At 38.7% G+C, this 19,822-nt stretch overlaps 1 protein-coding gene across 2 annotated transcripts in view; it reads right to left on the bottom strand.

Moving 5' to 3' along the window:
* The window catches only part of LOC144073458 (mannosyl-oligosaccharide 1,2-alpha-mannosidase IA), a 135,438-nt gene that overhangs the window by 11,091 nt on the left and 104,525 nt on the right, over positions 1-19,822 (bottom strand). The window contains exon 6 of one of the 2 annotated variants that reach the window (XM_077599294.1): positions 1,409-1,502. In XM_077599294.1, coding sequence (XP_077455420.1) covers positions 1,409-1,502 — 94 coding nt within the window. Of the gene's footprint in view, positions 1-1,407; positions 1,503-19,822 lie in introns of both variants that reach the window. The other variant, XM_077599295.1, reaches the window with a different exon arrangement.

Genomic DNA, 19,822 nt, shown 5'->3' with positions numbered 1-19,822 from the left:
CGGAACAGACGAACGAACCGGGCTGTTTCGTCTAATGGAATGCATGCAAAAAATATTCAGGCCATTTTTGTTTACGCACATGGATTAGCGTCTAATTGAAATCACATAAACACTACACGAGGAAGCGCTACGTTAACTGGAAAGCGTGCCAAACACTTGGTTAAAAGTTTATTAATACAAAAAAATCTGGTTTACATATGTATAGGGGCGAATGAGTTTGGTTTAGAGGCTTGAATGAAGGTTTTGGAATGAATGAGGACATTTACGCCAAGTGCAAACATGCTGACTAGTTTGTTTTTCATGGCATTTATAGAATTGATGATAAATATTCAGTCATGTTTAAATGTTTTAGTGGGTTTCTTTTGATTTGTGAGATGGCACGCGTTTTTATTGCGGGCCATAAAGTAATTATGTTTGGGGGTTTTTTTTTCCATGAGGGCAATTATGTCGGCCAAGACAAATAACTATTTTACACAGTTGCTGCGAAGATGGATTGGACGTCTAGAAGAGTTAATGATCATTTTACTAATTGACAAATAAATCAAGAACTATTTTGATAGTTGATTAATTTTTTTCTATCATAATTTCTATTATTATTATTATATAAATAATAATTGTATTATTTAATAAATAAAATAAAAAGAGGGCAAAACAGTAAATATTCTCTTAAAATATGAAGTCAATAGACAAGACTTCAATTTATTTATTTTTATTAAAAAGGGCAAAACTAAATATTTCGTTTTAATATATTTATTTAGTTTCATTTACAAACTAATCTTTAGTAAAAAAAAGGAAAAACTACAAACATCCACTTTCTCAAATTTTTTTAAAGGAAAAAGACACTTATAAAATAATATAATTTATTATGTAAATTATTATTATTATATAAATAATAATTGTATTATTTAAAAAACGTTGTATAAAAAGAGGCCAAAACAGTAAATATTCTCTTAAAATATTAAGTCAATAGACAATCTATTTATTTAGTTTCATTCATTGACTAATCTTTGGTAAAAAAAAAGAGGAAAAACTATAAACATCCACTTTCTCAATTTTTTTTAAAGGAAAATACACTTATAATATCATATAATTTATTATAAAAATATTATTATTATCTATTATTATTATTATTATATAAATAATAATTGTATTATTTAATAAATAAAATAAAAAGAGGGCAAAACAGTAAATATTCTCTTAAAATATGAAGTCAATAGACAAGATTTATTTTCTCGCACCACAAAAATGCAACGGCGGGTCGGACCTAGCCCCCTGGCTACCATTTTAAAACCTGAGCGAAAATGCTTGTTATCAGTCTCGCAGTTATTTCAATAAAACATATATTAAGACAAAAATGATTCATGCAAAATCAAATAGTGCATTTTTCAGGTCAGTGCTGATGCTCACCTCCCCAAGTTAATGACACCTTTGGGGATCCCCGTCGGCGTGTTGAAGGCCGGGAGCAGCTTGGCGCCCAACTCCAACACTTTAGTCCTAAACAGCTGAAAAGACAAAATAGGGGAAAAAAAAGTCTTAATTTACACGCATAGTCCGTGCCAACGTACTCCTTAAAACAGCACTGTCCCTTTAACAAAGCATTTTCTTCTTTCTTTCTCCGTCTGTAGTCCCCGCCAGGTTCTCCGCGGTCAAGGCCGGGCTAGCTAATGGCTCATCAATCACCAAATTGTGCGTTTAGTGTGCGGGTACAAAAGAGAGGAGGTTCGAGTGTGATATTGAGGAAGCCAGATGGAAGCCTCGCGGGCAAAACCACTGACGGGAGATCAAAAGTCGGAAAAGGTTTGTCAAGGTGTGACGGTGTCGCATCACTGCGGGGGAATTAAAATGTACACATGCTCCTTTCTAATAGGAAAATGGGACTTTTTCCCCAGCAGTCAGTATTAGAATATCATTCATTCAATCAGTTTCCCAACACCTAGTTTACAAAATCTTCCAACGCAAAGCTCCTCCTCCACTGCAAGATTTTGTACCAAAAATGACAATTATTGATTTAAAAGGGGGAAAATCAGGAAATTTAATATACATCTATACTCTTAATTTTAATGTGATCCTAAAACAGAAAGTCGGCACTCATGATTTACTTTCCCGGGCCACACAAAATGATGCGGCGGGCCAGATTTGGCCCCCGGGCCGGCACTTTGACACGTATGTTGTAACCATACTTTTTTAGTTTTTATTTTGTAGGTTCTCTGCCATTTTTCCTCTTCCATTAAATTTCAATTTTGTTTCCATTTTCAATCTTCAGGGTTTTGTGTTTCCAAATGTAATTTGTATGACTTTGATGGATTTTTTTTCTTTTTCTCAAGGCATGACTTTTGGGATTAAAAAAACGGGCAACAGTCTGCCGTAATTATTTTTCTATTTTTTTTCCAATTCTGAAAGATGCTTGTTGACGGAGAGCCAAACACGGGCAGATGCATCACGCCAGTAAAGGTCAAGACTTGCTCGGCTGCGATAATGACACATCCAGCCTGTCTAAATGTAGCACAAGGCCGTCAGAGGTTGCGCCTCGCTTGTTTCTAGATGACATGATTAATTACAAGCGAGCGGCCCACGGCTGGCATCTGCTCCCCTGTTTATTCCGCGGGCTAAATTAAAGACGGCGCACGGGATCGCTGCCGCGGGCCTCGTCCGACATTGCGGAAGTTAATTAAACTCCGGCCGCCCCCCCGTGGTGTATCGGTGCGCAGCCGGGCAAATTTTTGTCGGGATGCCACCGGAGACACGGTGCAAACGGAGGCTCCGCCCACAAAACGGACTCGGGCTGCCGCTTTCGCTTAGCTGCAAACAAAAAAAAATCCTTTCGGCGGCCTTCGCTTGGGGGGACGCCGAGAGCGAAAGGCATGGTAAAAATAAAGAAAGGTCTGAACTCCGGACCACTGCGGCTCTTTAAGGGTGTGTTCATGTTCGTTTTTTATCGTGACCGGACGATTCGCCGAAAGACGTTTCGCCGAAGGACGTTTGGCCGACAGACAGTTCGCCAAACAGACGTTTCGCTGAAACGGGATTCGCGCGCTCGCTCCGCCCCTGGATCATGTGTATACATGTTTTTCAACCCCAGCCCGCGGGCCATATACGGCCCGTTACAGATATGTATTGTACTGCCCCCCGCTGGTCATATTTCTAAATACAAGTACGTACTACAATGTGCTGCCAATTTGTAATATTTTTTATTTTATCTTTGCGTTTAAAGTAGTAGCCATTTGGAGATCATGCAATGTAATTTATCTGACACTGAGAAAAAAACAACACTAGAAGACTTAGGTGAAATTCTAAGTGTCTTGGACAGACTAGAGGGCTTAAAGAACAATACCTGAAAATGCCATGGAACACACTTTTAATACTAGTTTAATTTTAAATAATTTCCCATTATTTTAGGAAATATATATTCAAAATGATTTGCTGAGAACATTAATTCAAAGATTAATCTCAATGTTTTCTATGCGGGTGTAAATTTTCTGGAGTAGGATTTCTGGATTTACAATTTCATTACAGTAGTACTTACTGTTACTACTACTTTATTTTCTCTATTTCTTCTGTCACGTACTGTTCTGCTTGATCTCCAAATGGCTACTGATTAAAAATTACAATTATTGATTTAAAAGGGGGAAATCAGGAAATGTAATATACATCTATACTCTTCATTTTAACTTGATCCTAAAACAGAAAGTCGGCACTCATGATTTACTTTCCCAGGCCACACAAAATGATGCGGCGGGCCAGATTTGGACCCCGGGCCGCCACTTTGACACATGTGGTGTACGCCATCAAAAAACTTTTGTACAGGATTTTTTTTAAGTACGTTTTTTGTACAACTGATCTCGTCTTCCCCATTTCAGCTCTAATCCGGATCGTCTTGGTCACTGGTAGCAGACAAAAACGTCATCGGTAACTGCTAATAGTATTTTAATGCTTTAAGCATTTCTTTACTTTCACACATCCGCCTTTTCATTATATAAACATAGCGCGTCAGCAAGCAATGTACCCGGACAGTCAAGCTGTCAGCGTCATACAGCGACATCTACAGAATCTTGAATTTAGTGTATAAAAAAGGAACAACGACTGATTGGGCACTATACTTCCACTTTGGAGAAAAAATTTAGACTTTTAAGTTCGCCCAATGTGAGTAAATATGTGCCGCGTTGCATTCTATTCTTTAAATCGCTTAATAAGGGGAATTGCAATCATTAATAAGGGGAGCAATTGGCCGAGGTTGACAGGTATGATATGTATTTTTTTCTCTCTGACCACTGACAGCCTATGTTTTTTTTAATCTGAAAAACAGATGTTTATTCTTTGTTTCAGATCAAATAAGAAATTGCCCTTTCAAAAAATGCGACATATTCCAGTGCGACTTCCCTTCCAATTCAGCAAGAATTGACCTAGAATCAATAGAATGTGACCCAGAAATGCTTCAAAATGAACAAGAACTAACCCAGAAAACAGAAAGTGACACAAAATAACAGAAAGGGACCTGGCAATGCCTCCAAATCCCAGACCTGAACCTATAAATACCCTAAAATCCCCAGTAAGTGACCCAGAATTGCTATAAAAATCAACATAAAATAACTTGGAAATGTCATAAATTCAAAAGAAATTGACCGGGAAATGCCAAATAACACAAAATGACATGAAAATGCCCCCAAATAAACATTAAATGAGTAAGAGTGACAATGGCCTAAATGATAAACAGCCAAAATCATGAGGAAGTGACCCAATAATTGTCTAAAATAAACAGGAACTCACTCAAAATCACCTTAATAATAAACAGGAAATGCCCCATAATTATGAGGAAGTGGCCCAAAAATGCTCCAAAATAAACAGGAAGTGACCCATAAGGCCTCATCCCCACTTCTACTCCTACAACAAATAAGAATGAAAACAAAATGGAATAAAACATCAGATCATCTCTATTTCTCCAATTCTCCTTTGATGAATCCATATGCAATTTAATTCACGTGCTCAATAATCCGCAAAAATAATTCTCGTAAACATTTGATGGCGTTGTCAGCGGTGACGTGGATTCCCTTCCCGCCTCAGCCGCATGAAGAAAAAAAATAAATAAATCAATAGTACTCTGCATAATTGACGCCTCGCCGGAGAGTGCGCAAAAGCAGATTCAATAAATTAGAGATGGCTGCCGCTAAAACCCGAGAAGAAGTCACCAAAGCCCATTTTGGAAAACAAATGACAGGCGGTGCTAAATTAAAGCACATTAGCGCCATATCTGGCTGGCGTACAGACTCGGTCGGGTACGTATCAACCAATAAGAGCAATGCCTTTTTTGGTTAGGAAACAATTACCGTATTTTCACGACTATAAGCCACACATCGCGAATTATTTCACGATTTTCCGTGAAATAAAACAGTGGGAAAATAAGTTTATTGTTGCCTGCCATTTTAATGAATAAAGTCTATTTTGTGGACATACATGATTCAGTTTTTTTTTCAGTTACAAATACGGCGTATATACGATAAAATACGGTAAGGGCCATAGCCACATTGTACACCGTTATTTTTCCCATTCTAAACTACGGCTGTGAAATGTAAGGGTACAATAACAGAGCGGAATCGTTATTGCTTTATGGTCTGTTGTATAATAGTCAATTACCTCCAGCGAGTCATTTGTTACCCACGGGGGGATTTCATGAGCTCAGGCGACACACGTTCTTTCATGGCCTTGCCACTTGGTTTACTTTTCTGTTTCGATTTGGTTCAAGTTGGTCAGGTTGAGAGTTAGTCGTTGATTCATTCACTGGCTGCCATCGACTAAGGCTGTAACAATATATTTGCACGGGGTCTTAAAAAGTCTGGACATTTACTAGTCTTGATTGAAAAAACATTGAATTACTGGTGCGAATAAATTGGAGTTGCTAATTTATTTGTGAGCTGTATTTATGTAAGTTTATTTGGTTTACATTTTTTTATAGGAGTTCAAGTCATGTTGACCTTTTATTTTCAATATAATTTATTTATTCATTTGCATTTTGTTCCAATTTAGGAGTATTTTAAAAAGTATTTTGACTTATCTATATAAATATGTGGTTTTGATAAAAAGAATGCTTTTTATTCCAATGTTGGACACTTTTCAGTGACAAAATTTTCCAAACAAAATAACATTATTGTTATTCCTTTGAGTTCAATGTGTACATATTAAATGAAACTCATTTTAAATTGAATTCATAGACTATATTGACAACTATCATATCGACCAATACAATATTATCTCTCTCTCTCTCACTCCCTCCCAATCCCTCCCTCCCTGCCTCCTTGTCGACCAAACGTCCGTCGACCAAACGTCCGTCGACCAAACGTCCGTCGACCAAACGTCCGTCGACCAAACGTCCGTCGACCAAACGTCCGTCGACCAAACGTCCGTCGACCAAATGTCCGGTCACGTTCAAACGCATGTAATTCCCCTTAAATCCATAGGTGTCATAACACAGCGACTAGACGCCTCCAAAACTGTGAATTCCACTTCAATCCGATTACAAGAGAGACCTATCGTGAATTTTGATCGGGTGACTCTGTTCAATGCGGCTAACAACAAATCTGTCAGACCAAGAAAAAACACCAAGAAGACTTCTAGTTTTCAGAGGGTGAAGTCCCCCAAAGGACAAGAAACATATGGTGTTGTCTTCAATTCTGCCCAAGAGGTGTGAATGATGGACCTGCACTAATATGACAAAGTCATCCTTTCATCTGATTGGTCCCTGACCTCTCGTTGTCATGGTTCCGCCCAACTCTTTTTTCTTATACCGGGACTGAAGGTCTCCTGACTCGGCTCATTTTCTCAGCGGGAAAGGTCAGGGTGACTTTCCCTTGCTTTGACGTGCACAAACACACACAAACACACACTGGTGGGCAAAGAGGATTGTCGTTCACGGAGGGCTGGATGTGCCTCATCGATTTGGAGGCGCGAAAACTAAACCCGTGCGCCGCTTCGGCTGCCAGGTGTCGGGTTGAGGCGGCGTCCATGTGGAATGAGAGTAAATCCAGACGGAGTTTGGGAGAAAGGAGGTCGTTCATTTTTAGGAGAATGGAGGAGTGGATTAAATTGATGTTTAAAGGCCAGAAGACAAGAGGCGTTGACCAAATGAAGGGGCTGTCACTAGCACTTGTAATCCCGTTTACACACTAAACCGTGCCCTTGTACTTAACTAAATCTCACTTTGAACCCTCGTCAACGGAATTTAATGCCAATTATGGGGCAAAATTTACTCCCAGAACAATTTAAAACAGAATGACAGAAGGAAGAACAATTTTTAAATTTCAAGAATTAAAATCTGGATTAGTACAATTAAACTGTATACCATCACTACAAGCATAATTCCTTATTATGGATGTCTGGATGAGATATTTTTAGATTTGGTTCACCTGATTTTCGCTATTTACTCACCTGATCTGATAATTTGGGGATCATGGGGGGATTTTAAAGATTTTTTTTTACACTTTCAATACTTTATTTTGGATATGCGCGCAAAAAGCACATTCAAAATTTTTTTCCGTCAATATCTTTAACATAATTCAAATTTACCGTATTTTCACGACTATAAGGCGCACATAAAAGTCTTAAATTTTCTCCAAAATAGACAGGGCGCTCCAGTGTGCTTTATATATGGACCAATACTAAAATTGTTATAACGATAAAATAAAGTAAATCAGTCAATAGGGTACACCATCCTCTACAGCTCTCACAACTACGGCAAGCAGCCCCCGACTATACTATTTTCCCGTAGAAAAAGAACTGCGCAGTGACTGCCGGGATATATAGTTCTTTTGTCAATACACCCAATGGATTGTGGCCTGGCCATCGACATCAACACACCTTTACGAAGCATGGAAGACAGCGTTGGAATAGTTATGCTAGCTACTAGCTAGCTACTATTTGCGAATAGATTGTGGCAGCCTGGACTCATTTGGACAATTGTTCAATTCGGACACAGAAAATGAGGACTTTGATGGATTTGTGGGTGATGATGACGTGAATAAATTGTAAAATGGCTAAATAAAGTACAACCGAATTCAGTTTTGCTTCTGTTGCCTTTTTAAAAACGTGTTTTTAGCGTGTGGGTGTAGCGTGTATGTTTAAGCTGGTGTATGTTTTGCCATGCCTGGCTGCGTCTATAAAAACGGTGCGTCCTTTGTGTGTGTGAAATACAGAAATAGCACTCGTTATTGACACTGAGGCTAAAAATATGATGCGCCGTATAGTCGTGAAAATACGGTAATCCAAAATTCTGATCGGGAAAAATGTCTGATCGGAAACAACGCACCTACCTAACGAACAAAACAAAAGTAAACAAGTGACAAAACATTTTTTTCCAATAACTGTTTGCAACCCATGCACTCTCCTTTCAAAGTGTCTTAATTTTTTTTAACCCAAATTTACTCTACGAAGCCATTAACTGATTTCAATCGGAAAAAGCTGTTTTTTCAACCCCTTCTCCATCAAGAATCTGCTCTTGGCTATCGAAGACAAGCGCTAGCCATGTTCGCTGTCCTATGCGGGTTACAATATTGACCGTGTAACAACAGAAATGATTCCCGAACATAGTCAGGGCATCCACCTTGTCACGTGAAATTAACTTAACCTGCGGCCACTAACTTCAGGTCATTTCTTAGCAGCGCAAACAGGGTTTCAGAGACAAATGAACAAGGCTGTGGAATTGTACATAGACCAATGACCTGAGCACCAGTAGAAATATGGAGCCACAGGCATCAGAGGCGGCGTCGATAACCATGAATCATTTTGACACTTTTCTTCACCAGACTCGCAACCTATCCGAAGACGCCCCGATGTCTTGGAGGCTGAGGACGGTGAGGCGGAATGTTCTTACTACACGGTGAATAATGTGTGGGATATTCCCGAGAAGCCTTGAAAGACGACGAAAGGGTTCTCTAAAGGGATTCTTGCCTTCGCCGCAAATGTCAGTGCTCATAGATTTTGCATGGGCCTCGACTTTTTGATTCTAATTAAAGCGAGCTGCTCGCCTAGAGAACATGAAAGCGGAAAAGGGAAGGTTGCCATTAAAAGTCATGGACTTCTGGGTAAAGAATGCAAGCTGTGACCTGAAGGCAAACCGTTCAAATATCAAATAAATGCAATCCCAAGAATAGAGAATTCTGCTACGTGACGTTAAGATGATTTTTTATCGCTCATGCCTATCAGAAAACTGACCATTAGTCCTATTCACCCGAATCTTACGTAACTCTTAAACTCACTCTTGCAAGTGTAACCAGTTTTTGCATGTCTTTGGTCATATCTCAGCTCTAACTCCCAAAAAGACAACAAAAAAATCTTGGTTTCAGCGAAGTTGCTATCTATCAAGACCAGTCAAAGCACGTTTAACTACCTGTTAAAGGTAAGATGGCAGCGCCCTGAGTGAGCAATGGCAGGTACAAGTGAGTTTTTTCATGCTTTATGCAAGATATGGTTTGTTTGTTTTTCTTGAATTTCATTCATAGACGCCAAAATACATTTTGTTTACCGTTTTATGTTTATCTTTTCTCTATTTTGAAATAAACGACCATATCGACCGCATTGTCTTGCGTTATGGCATTTTGTCTTTGTCACCTTGCAAATTCGTGCAAGTCTAATTTGTGCACATATAAGCTGTACCCTCGATTCAGTCATCATTATTTTTTAGTTACAAATACAGCTATGTGAGAAAATACGGTACTTCAATCTCCTGATATTACGCCAAAAGTAATTTTGTGTGATACATCGCCAAAAGGGTTTTTCTAGAACACCTCATCAACACAATCTCTGAATCCAACTCTGAATACTATTCCAAGGGTGTCAAACTTGGGTTGGTTCGCGGGCCGCTTTAACGTCAACTTGATTTCACGTGGGGCGGACCATTTTAGATATAATATTCAGATTTTTTTAAATAAATGGATTAAAAGAACTGGATTAAAATACCTGAATATTCAGTTTTTTGTAGATCTAAAACAATGTTTATTTTACCTTTTTTCTATATTTTTAGATTTTACAAAATGATTTTTGAACTAAAAACACAGAAAAAATGGATTAAAAAATGACAATTATTGATTTAAAAGGGGAAAAAATCAGGAAATGTAATATACATATATACTCTTCTTTTTAATTTGATCCTAAAACAGCTCTACTCTATCCTACGAGCCGGTACACATCATTGTCAACAATATCCACTTGAGTAGTTCAAGAATTCCACCTGTGACCGAAGGGCAAACTGTTCTATTCCCTTCAGTAAACGCGGTGATGTCTAACGTCCCATCTTCTGTATGTCGCAGCGAGTTTATTTTGGAGATGTCAGCAACCATTCGGCTAACAGGAAGAAATGAAACGAGGCATACAATTCCACGGAGATTGAAGATTTAAGCGGTCTGAAGCGTCAATCCTAACACTTTTGATTTCACAGCAGCCGTGTTTTTTTGGGGGGCAAGCAACAGAGGTGAAAAATGTTGACAAACCATCTAGAAAGACAAAAATGAGTGACATCAGCGTCGTCTCGGATGTAGAAACCATTTGTCACATTTGTCAGCCTTGTATGATAAATTATATATTTCAACCACATGGCAATGTAATGGTGAGGATGAAATTGTCCAATTAACACTATATGGACATTAAAGTCCCAGCGTCATGAGATTTCACACACTAATTAAATGATAGCATGGGGTTAGTGTATTAAAAAATAAATGATCAAGACTCACGCAGATACAAAACGATTAAAATTGTGCGCTGAAACTTTTATAACGGCTTGTCTTTGCATAGTTGAAACTGGCAACGTAGTCAAGGGCAAGTATTCCTACAGACGGCGGGAATTTCACAGAAAATGACTACCGTATTTTCACGACTATACGGCGCCTATTATTTTTAGCCGCAGTGGCAATAACGAGTGCTATTTCTGTATTTTATACACACAAAGGACGCACCGTTTTTATAGACGCAGCCAGGCATGGCAAAACATACACCAGCTTAAACACACACGCTACACCCACACATGCTAAAAACACGTTTTTAAAAAGGCAACGGAAGCAAAACTGAGTTCGGTTGTACTTGATTTAGCCATTTTACAATGTACTCACGTCATCATCACCCACAAATCCATCCAGGTCCTCATTTTCTGTGTCCGAATTGAACAATTGTCCAAATGAGTCATCGAAAACCCTGAGTTTTATACGTTCGTCCAGGCAGCCACAATCCATTTGCAAATAGTAACTAGCTAGTAGCTAGCGTCCATGCTTTGTAAAGCTGTGTTGATGCCGATCGCCAGGCCATAATCCCCTGGGTGTATTGACAAAAGAACTATATATCCCAGCAGTCACTGGGCAGTACTTTTTCTACGGGGAAAATAGTAGAGTCGGGGGCTGCTTGCCGTAGTTGGGAGAGCTGTAGAGGATGGCGTACCCTATCGACTGATTTATTTTATTTTATCGTGATAACAATTTTAGTATTGGTCCATTTATAAAGCACACTGGATTATAAGGCGCCCTGTCTATTTTGGAGAAAATTTAAGACTTTTTTGTGCGCCTTATTGTCGTGAAAATATGGTAGTTTGTGTGTCCATGAAATCTAATCTATTAATTTAGTAAAGTAGCCCTTGAGCTGATAGGTGAACTTTAAAGACAAATTGTCTAATGTCTAAATCCTCATATTGTTGCTGTCCATCAGAAAGACATTATGCCGAAATTGTATGGTTTACATAAAAATACATATTTTTACATTGACAAAATGTCCCCTTAAACATAGGATAAAAAAATTAGCAAGATACTAACTACAAGTAAAACCAAAAAACCTAAAACCATTGATAAAAATGTCAACTTATGGAAACTCTCTGGCTATAAACATGCTTGTTTAAAGCTGCAAGCACAAATTAACTGTATATAAGCTTCGAAAAAGTCACCTTGGCGTTTTGCATTGATCCAAGACTGATTGTTCGGGGGTCACGTCTCATATTGTGTTGCCCCGAGTGAGAGTCAACAACGACCCTAGAGTGCAAAGTGGGGTCGCTTTGCGGTAAAGGCACTGGACTGACATCAGCACGACAAAGTCACTTAAGGAGGTTCTGCCAGCTACAAAACAGACAAAATTGAGCGTACCTGTCTATCATACCAAGACCAGAGAAAAGTCCCGAGGACACATGCCTTAAAATTAAACAAAAAGCATATTCCTTACTTAAACATTGCAACATTCAGATGACACATTTGATTTTAACTGTCATTCAGTTGGTAAAATGATATCAGGTGCATCCAAAATGCTGTTTTTTTGTACTACCATCACTCTGGATGAGACAAAACATTGTTAATCAATATAATCCATTATGAATTAATCATAGAATCCATGATGAAGTACTTCAGTTGTGTCCTTCTGTGTTAAAGTCTCTGATTGACAGCACAGAAACGCACTTTGGCAGCGCAACAAAATCATTTCCAGTCCTAATTCGCTGCCGCGCTTGCCAGTCACTCGCCTTGACCCAGCTAGATCCGGCAAATGCACACTCACAATGATGCCAAAGGTTTTTTTTTCCTCTGGTAGTTGTCTGACAGAAGAAAAAAAACACAAAATCCAGCCATGATTTTTTTCCTCAATCTCACCCTGCAGTGTTAATGTGATCAATTCAATCATGGAACAGAAAGCAAAGAGAATTGAGTTCGTTAAGGCGGGAAATTAGCATCCTCTCTGATTAACCTACGCCGGCGTTGGCAGAACACGCAACTTTCGAGACAAAAGAGGAAACGCTGACTGAGAGGTCACCATATGTTCAATCATGGGCCGTAATAGAACGCTGCGCTTTGTGGAATTGGCCATAAAGAACACTTTCCCGAATGGGGGAAGAACTCAGTGGCGAAATGAGCTCAAGGGAAGCGCCAACTTCGTCGAAATAGGCCGTTGGAGAATCGATGTGTTCAGGAGGTGGATGCCAAGCGGAACATCGCGGCTCTTGGGATGCAATTATAGGTTGATGACTTCATCATAGTTGTATTCTTTATTTCCGATGAATAGACAGCAAACATCCTTTGTTCCTCATCCCACAGGAAGTGACTCTCCTAAATGACTCTTCAGAGTAATGGGAGGACTCCAAGGAAAAATATAATCTACCACCAATTGCCTTCTTTTCTCAGTTCTCCAACAAACAAGGTGTACATTCCGTTCAGGAATGGTCGCTAGCATTCAGCTGTGTACAGAAAACCACATACTCCAGTGAGCAGTGAACACGAAACGTTATTAATTAAAATGGCAAGCAACAATATTACAACAACTTATTTTCCCACCGTTTTTTTTCACGGAAAATCTTCAAAATAATTCGCCACGAGATAGTAGCAAGGGCAAAAATAATCATAATTGTGATTCCACTTATTTTAAGTACCGTATTTTCACGACTATACGGCGCATCACATTTTAAGCCGCAGTGTCAGTAACGAGTGATATTTCTGTATTTGACACACACAAAGGACGCACCGTTTTTATAGACGCAGCCAGGCATGGCAAAACATACACCAGCTTAAACATACACGCTACACCCACACGCTAAAAACACGTTTTTAAAAAGGCAACGGAAGCAAAACTGAGTTCGGTTGTACTTTTTTTTTTGCCATTTTACAATGAACTCACGTCATCATCACCCACAAATCCATCAAAGTCCTTATTTTCTGTGTCCGAATTGAACAATTGTCCAAATGAGTCATCGAAAACGCTGAGTTTTATACGTTCGTCCAGGCGGCCACAATCCATTCGCAAATAGTAGCTAGCTAGTAGGTAGCGTAACTATTCCAACGCTGTCTTCCATGCTTCGTAAAGCTGTGTTGATGTCGATGTATACAAGCCACAATCCATTGGGTGTATTGACAAAAGAACTACATAACCCAGCAATCACTGCGCAGTACTTTTTCTAAGGGGAAAATAGTAGAGTCGGGGGCTGCTTGCCGTAGTTGTGAGAGCTGTAGAGGATGGTGTACCCTATCCACTGATGTATTTTATTTTATCGTGATAACAATTTTAGTATTGGTCCATATATAAAGCGCACTGGATTATAAGGCGCCATGTCTATTTTGGAGAAAATTTAAGACTTTTATATGCGCCTTATAGTCGTGAAAATACGGTAAACCGTATCTTGCATACAATGTGAAAAAACTTAGTTATTTGTGCCTGTCGTTGCTCGATCAGGGCGCCGCCATCTTAACTAAGGGTGACAAACCAGACCTCTACGGATACATTTCCTGGCTGTACTGCTCACGTGAATTCCTTCTTGAATTTGTCTACGTCTACCTTTAGGAATGTGCAATCCAGCAATCGATTGTTACAGTATCTCAGAAATAACAGGTGCGATGATTTTTCTTAATATTTTCCCTTCAACGCAACACATTTGTACTCCCTATTAAAACCATGAATATGGAGGTGAAAATTGTGAATCAGGGGGCGTCTTATACGAGAGAAATTGTAAAATTCATTTTCGATTTTACGGCAATTTTAAAGGTACGGCTTATCCTTGGAGGCGGCTAATATGCAAAAAAATACGGTAGTTGTTTGGTATTATGGCTCCTCACAGTTGAAAAAGATTGGCGCTCTATTGCCGTCAATACTTGAGAAATCAAATCCGAGCATGTCACAAATAAGTGTCAAATAGCACCTAAGCTCGGGCTGCACTTGCTGATAAAGCACCCCCACCGAAATATTTTTCAAACATGAACCTTTTTCAAAAGACCAGTTCACCAAAGTTAATGCCAGACTTAATACCCACATCCCCCATTTGGGTTCGGGCCAAGGAACGCTAAGCTTGTGTGGATATTAACCCACATGTCACACTTGCCACCCTTTTAACCTCAGAATGTCAGAATAGAGCGTAATCCTATTTCTGAGCAGCCTCCCCCCCCTATCCAAAATAAAAAATGACAGCTTCACTTTCCGGAGTGTTAGCACCAAATCCTCTTTGTCAAGATCATTTTCACCTTTACACTGTCAAGGAAAGCAGCATTTTCTCGACACAGGTATAAAAGTAGAGCCTTTAAATCTGGCCTGACAGGTAAACAGCTTGGGTTTAGCGAGAAAAACTCTGTCGACCGTTCATCACACTGCTTAAATAACATTAGGGGGAGGAAGGGGTTGGTTGTCAGCTTTTAATCTTTCAGGAATGTCTTCCCATCAACACGTCTTTGAACAGTCATTCATTTATAATGGGGAAGTTTAACGACTTATGTTGGATTTGACATTATTTTGATTCATCGAAAATATAAAATCCGAGCCAGAACTGAAAAACTGAACACTTTGTCAAAAGCAAATTGATCACTGTGCTCTCCAACTATGGACACTAAATTGCACACCAATTAATTTTATTGCATTAAATTATTCTCTAGACTTTTTATTATGAGCGCTAGAAATTTTTAGTTACAAATTAACAGGTAGCAAGGAACTGGCTAGTGCGAGCACATATTTATAACTAAATATGTATTGTGTAAAAGTTGTTATACTATATTATAATAAAAAAAACTAAAAATACACTTACAAAAATGTACTTAAAAAAATCCAGTACAAAAGTGGTTATAGTATATAATAATGAAAAAACTAAAAATAAGCTTACAAAAACGTACTTAAAAAAATCCAGTACAAAAGTTGTTATACTATATAATAACAAAAAACTAAAAAATACACTTACAAAAACGTACTTTAAAAAAATCCAGTACAAAAGTTGTTATACTATATAATAATAAAAAAACTAAAAATACGCTAACAAAAACATACTTTAAAAAATCCAGTACAAAAGTTGTTATACTATATTATAATAAAAAACTAAAAAATACGCTTACAAAAACGTACTTAAAAATATCCAGTACAAAAGTTGTTATACTATATAATAATAATAAAAAAATATGCTTCCAAAAATGTACTTAAATTTTTATTACCTTATTTTGGATGCATTTTGACTTCTGTAAAAGCCTAAAAATATCTAGAGTAACGCATATACAATGTTTGAGACAAATAACTGTCTGGTTAAAGATTTTCAGAGTGTGGGAACATTGTGGCAGCAAGCTTGTGAACAGCGGTAAAGCCTCGGCTGAAAAAGGAGGCTTACACCTTTCCTTTGACAGGCTATTTGATGCCCTATTAAATACCCTGCACAAAGCATCTCGGTTCAAGTGTTCTACGGGAGGATATCTGCGAGCACCTTTCCAGCTTGCTGCCATCCGGACAGTGTGTGTATGTGTGTGTGTGTGTGTGTGGGGGGGGGGGGGGGGGGGGGGTGTTGAAATCTGCTGCTGTGAAGCTGAAAATTGCTTGGGAAAAGAACATTTGCACAGCGCAACCTGGCTGCAATTAGAAGGCACAGCGTGGCGGTCCACGGATATTATTATTTCTTTTTGGTAAACGTTATTTCAAAGGCTCACTTCAGATTGGAAAAAAATGGCTTTTAAATTTGCCTTGTAGGAGGTCATCAAAGTTTGTTGGCGACAAAAATTGGTGACAAATACGTACTGTTTTCGCAATTTAGGGTTGTCCAGATGGGGATTATTAGACAGGAATTGGATAAAATCAAAATAGCAAATCAGGAGAAGGTTTTTTGAGATGTTTTTGTTGACAAAATTATGTTCCTTTTAGAAGTCTAAAGGTAGCAAGACTAACGAAACAGTGACAAGTCAACATTTGTCTGTCCAATTAATTTACAGTCGTACCTCGACCTACGATCAGCTCGTGGTACGACATGCTCGGGGTACGACATCGAATAATTCGCCCGCGATATGATCAAAATTCCGAGATGCGACCAAGCCAGGTGGCCATGACAGAGGCTGTTTATCATTGTGGCGCACTGTCTTTTTTTGCAGCATCTCTTTCGTGTATTACAGATATCTACGAGCCCTGAACGATTTATTTAGACGAGTTTCGCCTACAAATGGACCAGGAAACGCACAACGCGCATGCGCGGGCAAAAAGAGGGCTTTCTGGGTAATGAAGTATACTCGTGCACACAACACCGATTGCCAATGGCACCCTTTCTCAGGATAAAACTTCATTAACCACAATCAATACGTGGGTAGGAGGTTGCATTTCCTGTTTCCCCCCTTAGCATGTTAGCTCCCGTTGGCGGAGCGATCACTAATTCAAGACTACTTCTCGTTGGCAAGTGGTCGTGTGTTATCCTATTGTGAGGACATCTGTGTGCATCATTTTCGGAATATTTTGAAGGGAATAGTACAACAGCAAACAGCCCATCGATAGCGAACGTGAGGGTGGAGGCGTGGCAAACAGCTAACCCGCCCAGAACGAAGGTTAAAAAAAAAAAAAAAAAAATAGAATTCAGTTTTGTGTAAAGTTATATTAAACGTATGTTTGAGTGTGTCTGTATATATTAATCCAAGTTAATTTAAATGTGTTTGTTCGTTTATGAGTGCGTTGTTGCCGTGGATTAAGTCCCCCCGAACACACCCCCGCCTCTGTGTATGTCGCTGTCTCTACCCTCCGCGAAATGCGTCTAATTTTACTTCTATTAAACACATTTTATTACTATTAAACCACTAGTTATGTGTTACTTTGTTAATAGATGGCGAATTAGAAGAAATAAAACATTTTTTCCAATCCAATATCCTGTTTTTGGTGTTTTTTCAGAGGGTTGGAACACATTAATTTGTTTTTAGTTCATTTCAATGGGAAACGTTCGTTCAAGTTACGAGAATATCGACATACGAGCTCTGTCCCGGAACGAATTAAGCTCGTATGTCGAGGTACCACTGTACTTAAAATGTGGTAAGCTTAGTAAAGGTAAATATTTTTGAGACTTTTTTTATGGATAAAAAAATGACATATGCCTTTGAAATTGCATGTTACTTAGTGATACTAGTTTTGTTTTCTTTTTCTATTAATTCTGGTTTGGTCCATTTTTTGTGCTTTGGTGCAGGGTAGCAAATTTATAGTAGTCAAGAATGCTATATTCAAATTAGGTTATGAAAACAATATATATTCAAGGCAAGGACCCCTAAAAATGATCGCTTGAAAACAAAATAGTAGCTTCCTCAAGACGTTTGTAGGTTTACTCATGATAGAGTCGATTGATTTCCAAACATTCCCGGTGGTGTAAATCACTCAAATTTGGACGCCTGTGAGCTCTAGCAAATTAAACACGCCTTTGAAATGAACCAGTAGTAACGTCAATGAAGCGAAAAATGAATCTATCAATTAACCAACCATCTGTGCATAATTTTTGCCTTAATCCCATAGGACGATGCCATGAAATAACGACCTTCATACAAGCACATTAAAAACAATTACAACCCTGCATTCAACATTCAAAACACGCATGCCTTGCAATAAAAAAAAGGCCAGGAGTTATTCCTCAATGCTGGCTTTTTTTTTTCTCGTCTTAATGGGCCGCGAGAGACGCTGAGCTTAGTTTTGCAAAAAAAACATTGATTTTAACGATTAAGAACCCTCCCAAAAATTACTTCATTAAAATGAAAGCTTTGAATGGTCGTGTGACCTTCAAATGGGAATAGCAGGAATGCTAAGATTTATGACATAGATTTGATATTGTGAAGGTTTAAGGCAGGGGTGTCAAAGTGGCGGGTCGGGGGCCAAATTTGGCCCGCCACATCATTTTATGTGGCCCGAGAAAGTATTTCATAAATGCCGACTTTCTGTTTTAGGATCAAATTCCAATGATTATAGGTGTATATTATATTTCGTAATTTTCCCCTTTTGTAATTCCATAATTGCAATTTTGTAATCCAATTTTGTGTTTTTAGTTCAAAAAGCATTTTGTAAAATCTAAAAAATAAATATACACAAATATTTTCTGTTTTCCATTTTAATATTGAACATGATAAAAAATATTTTGATTTTGAAAAGACGTTTTCCCTTACTACGAAAAAAAAGCTCAAATAAACGGTTTTATATCTATTAAAAAACGGAATATTTAGGGATTTTGATCCATTTCTTTTAATCTGATTTAAAAATATATATATAGATATAGATATCGATATAGATACAGATATAGATACAGATATAGATATATATAAGTCCAGCCCACGTGAAATCAAGTTGACATTAATGCGGCCCGTGAACCAACTTGAGTTCGACACCCTTGGTTTAAGGGACTGGATTTAAGTGGATTCTGCCTAGCAACAAGTTACCGACAAAACAACTGCGCTTCAACGAGAATTAATGGCAATAGAAGTCACGATATTCTACTCAAGTGTCACTCCGTAAAGCTGATGTGATTGATGGATGTCTGGGTACGGTGATTGACAACCTGAAGGACATCGCGGCGACGGGAACGTTCGCAGTCGTATTTCTAAATTCGCATCGAGGCGGGACGGCTTTTTGTTGGCCGACACCGGCACCGATAACCCCGCTTCCCTCGACGCCCATCCATCCTCCCTTCGATCACCTCCTAAGGGGACGTTGGCGTTCCCACCGAAGCACATTAGCTAATTATTGCGCTAGGCCGAATAAGACGCCGCCGATCGATCAGTCGGCGGCGTCTCGCCCACTGGGGAACTGAGCTAACGTTTGTTTTTAACGCAAGGGTTGTGTATCGGGCCCGCTGATTCCACCAGGACTTTGAGTTAATCCGAGCTGGCACGTTGAATAATTGAACGGCTTTCATTTATTATTTATTTTAATTGACCTGCGCGAGTTGGCTAACTTGCTATTTACTCCTTTAATTAACGGCCATGGCGGTTTGGTAAAAACAGACGCAATCCTTCGTACGGGGATATTTTGATGTTCTTACAAGATTTGGGTAATTTTAAAATGAAAATTGTTTAAACTCTAACAGTTGGTTAATCGTACGGTCTTATGCTCCGTGTTAGCAAGAACGCAGTGGTGTGCCGTT

This window comes from Stigmatopora argus, chromosome 4 (genome assembly GCF_051989625.1).
Source record: "Stigmatopora argus isolate UIUO_Sarg chromosome 4, RoL_Sarg_1.0, whole genome shotgun sequence".
Taxonomy (NCBI): Eukaryota; Metazoa; Chordata; class Actinopteri; order Syngnathiformes; family Syngnathidae; genus Stigmatopora; species Stigmatopora argus.
This window is presented reverse-complemented; position numbering and strand designations above follow the sequence as displayed.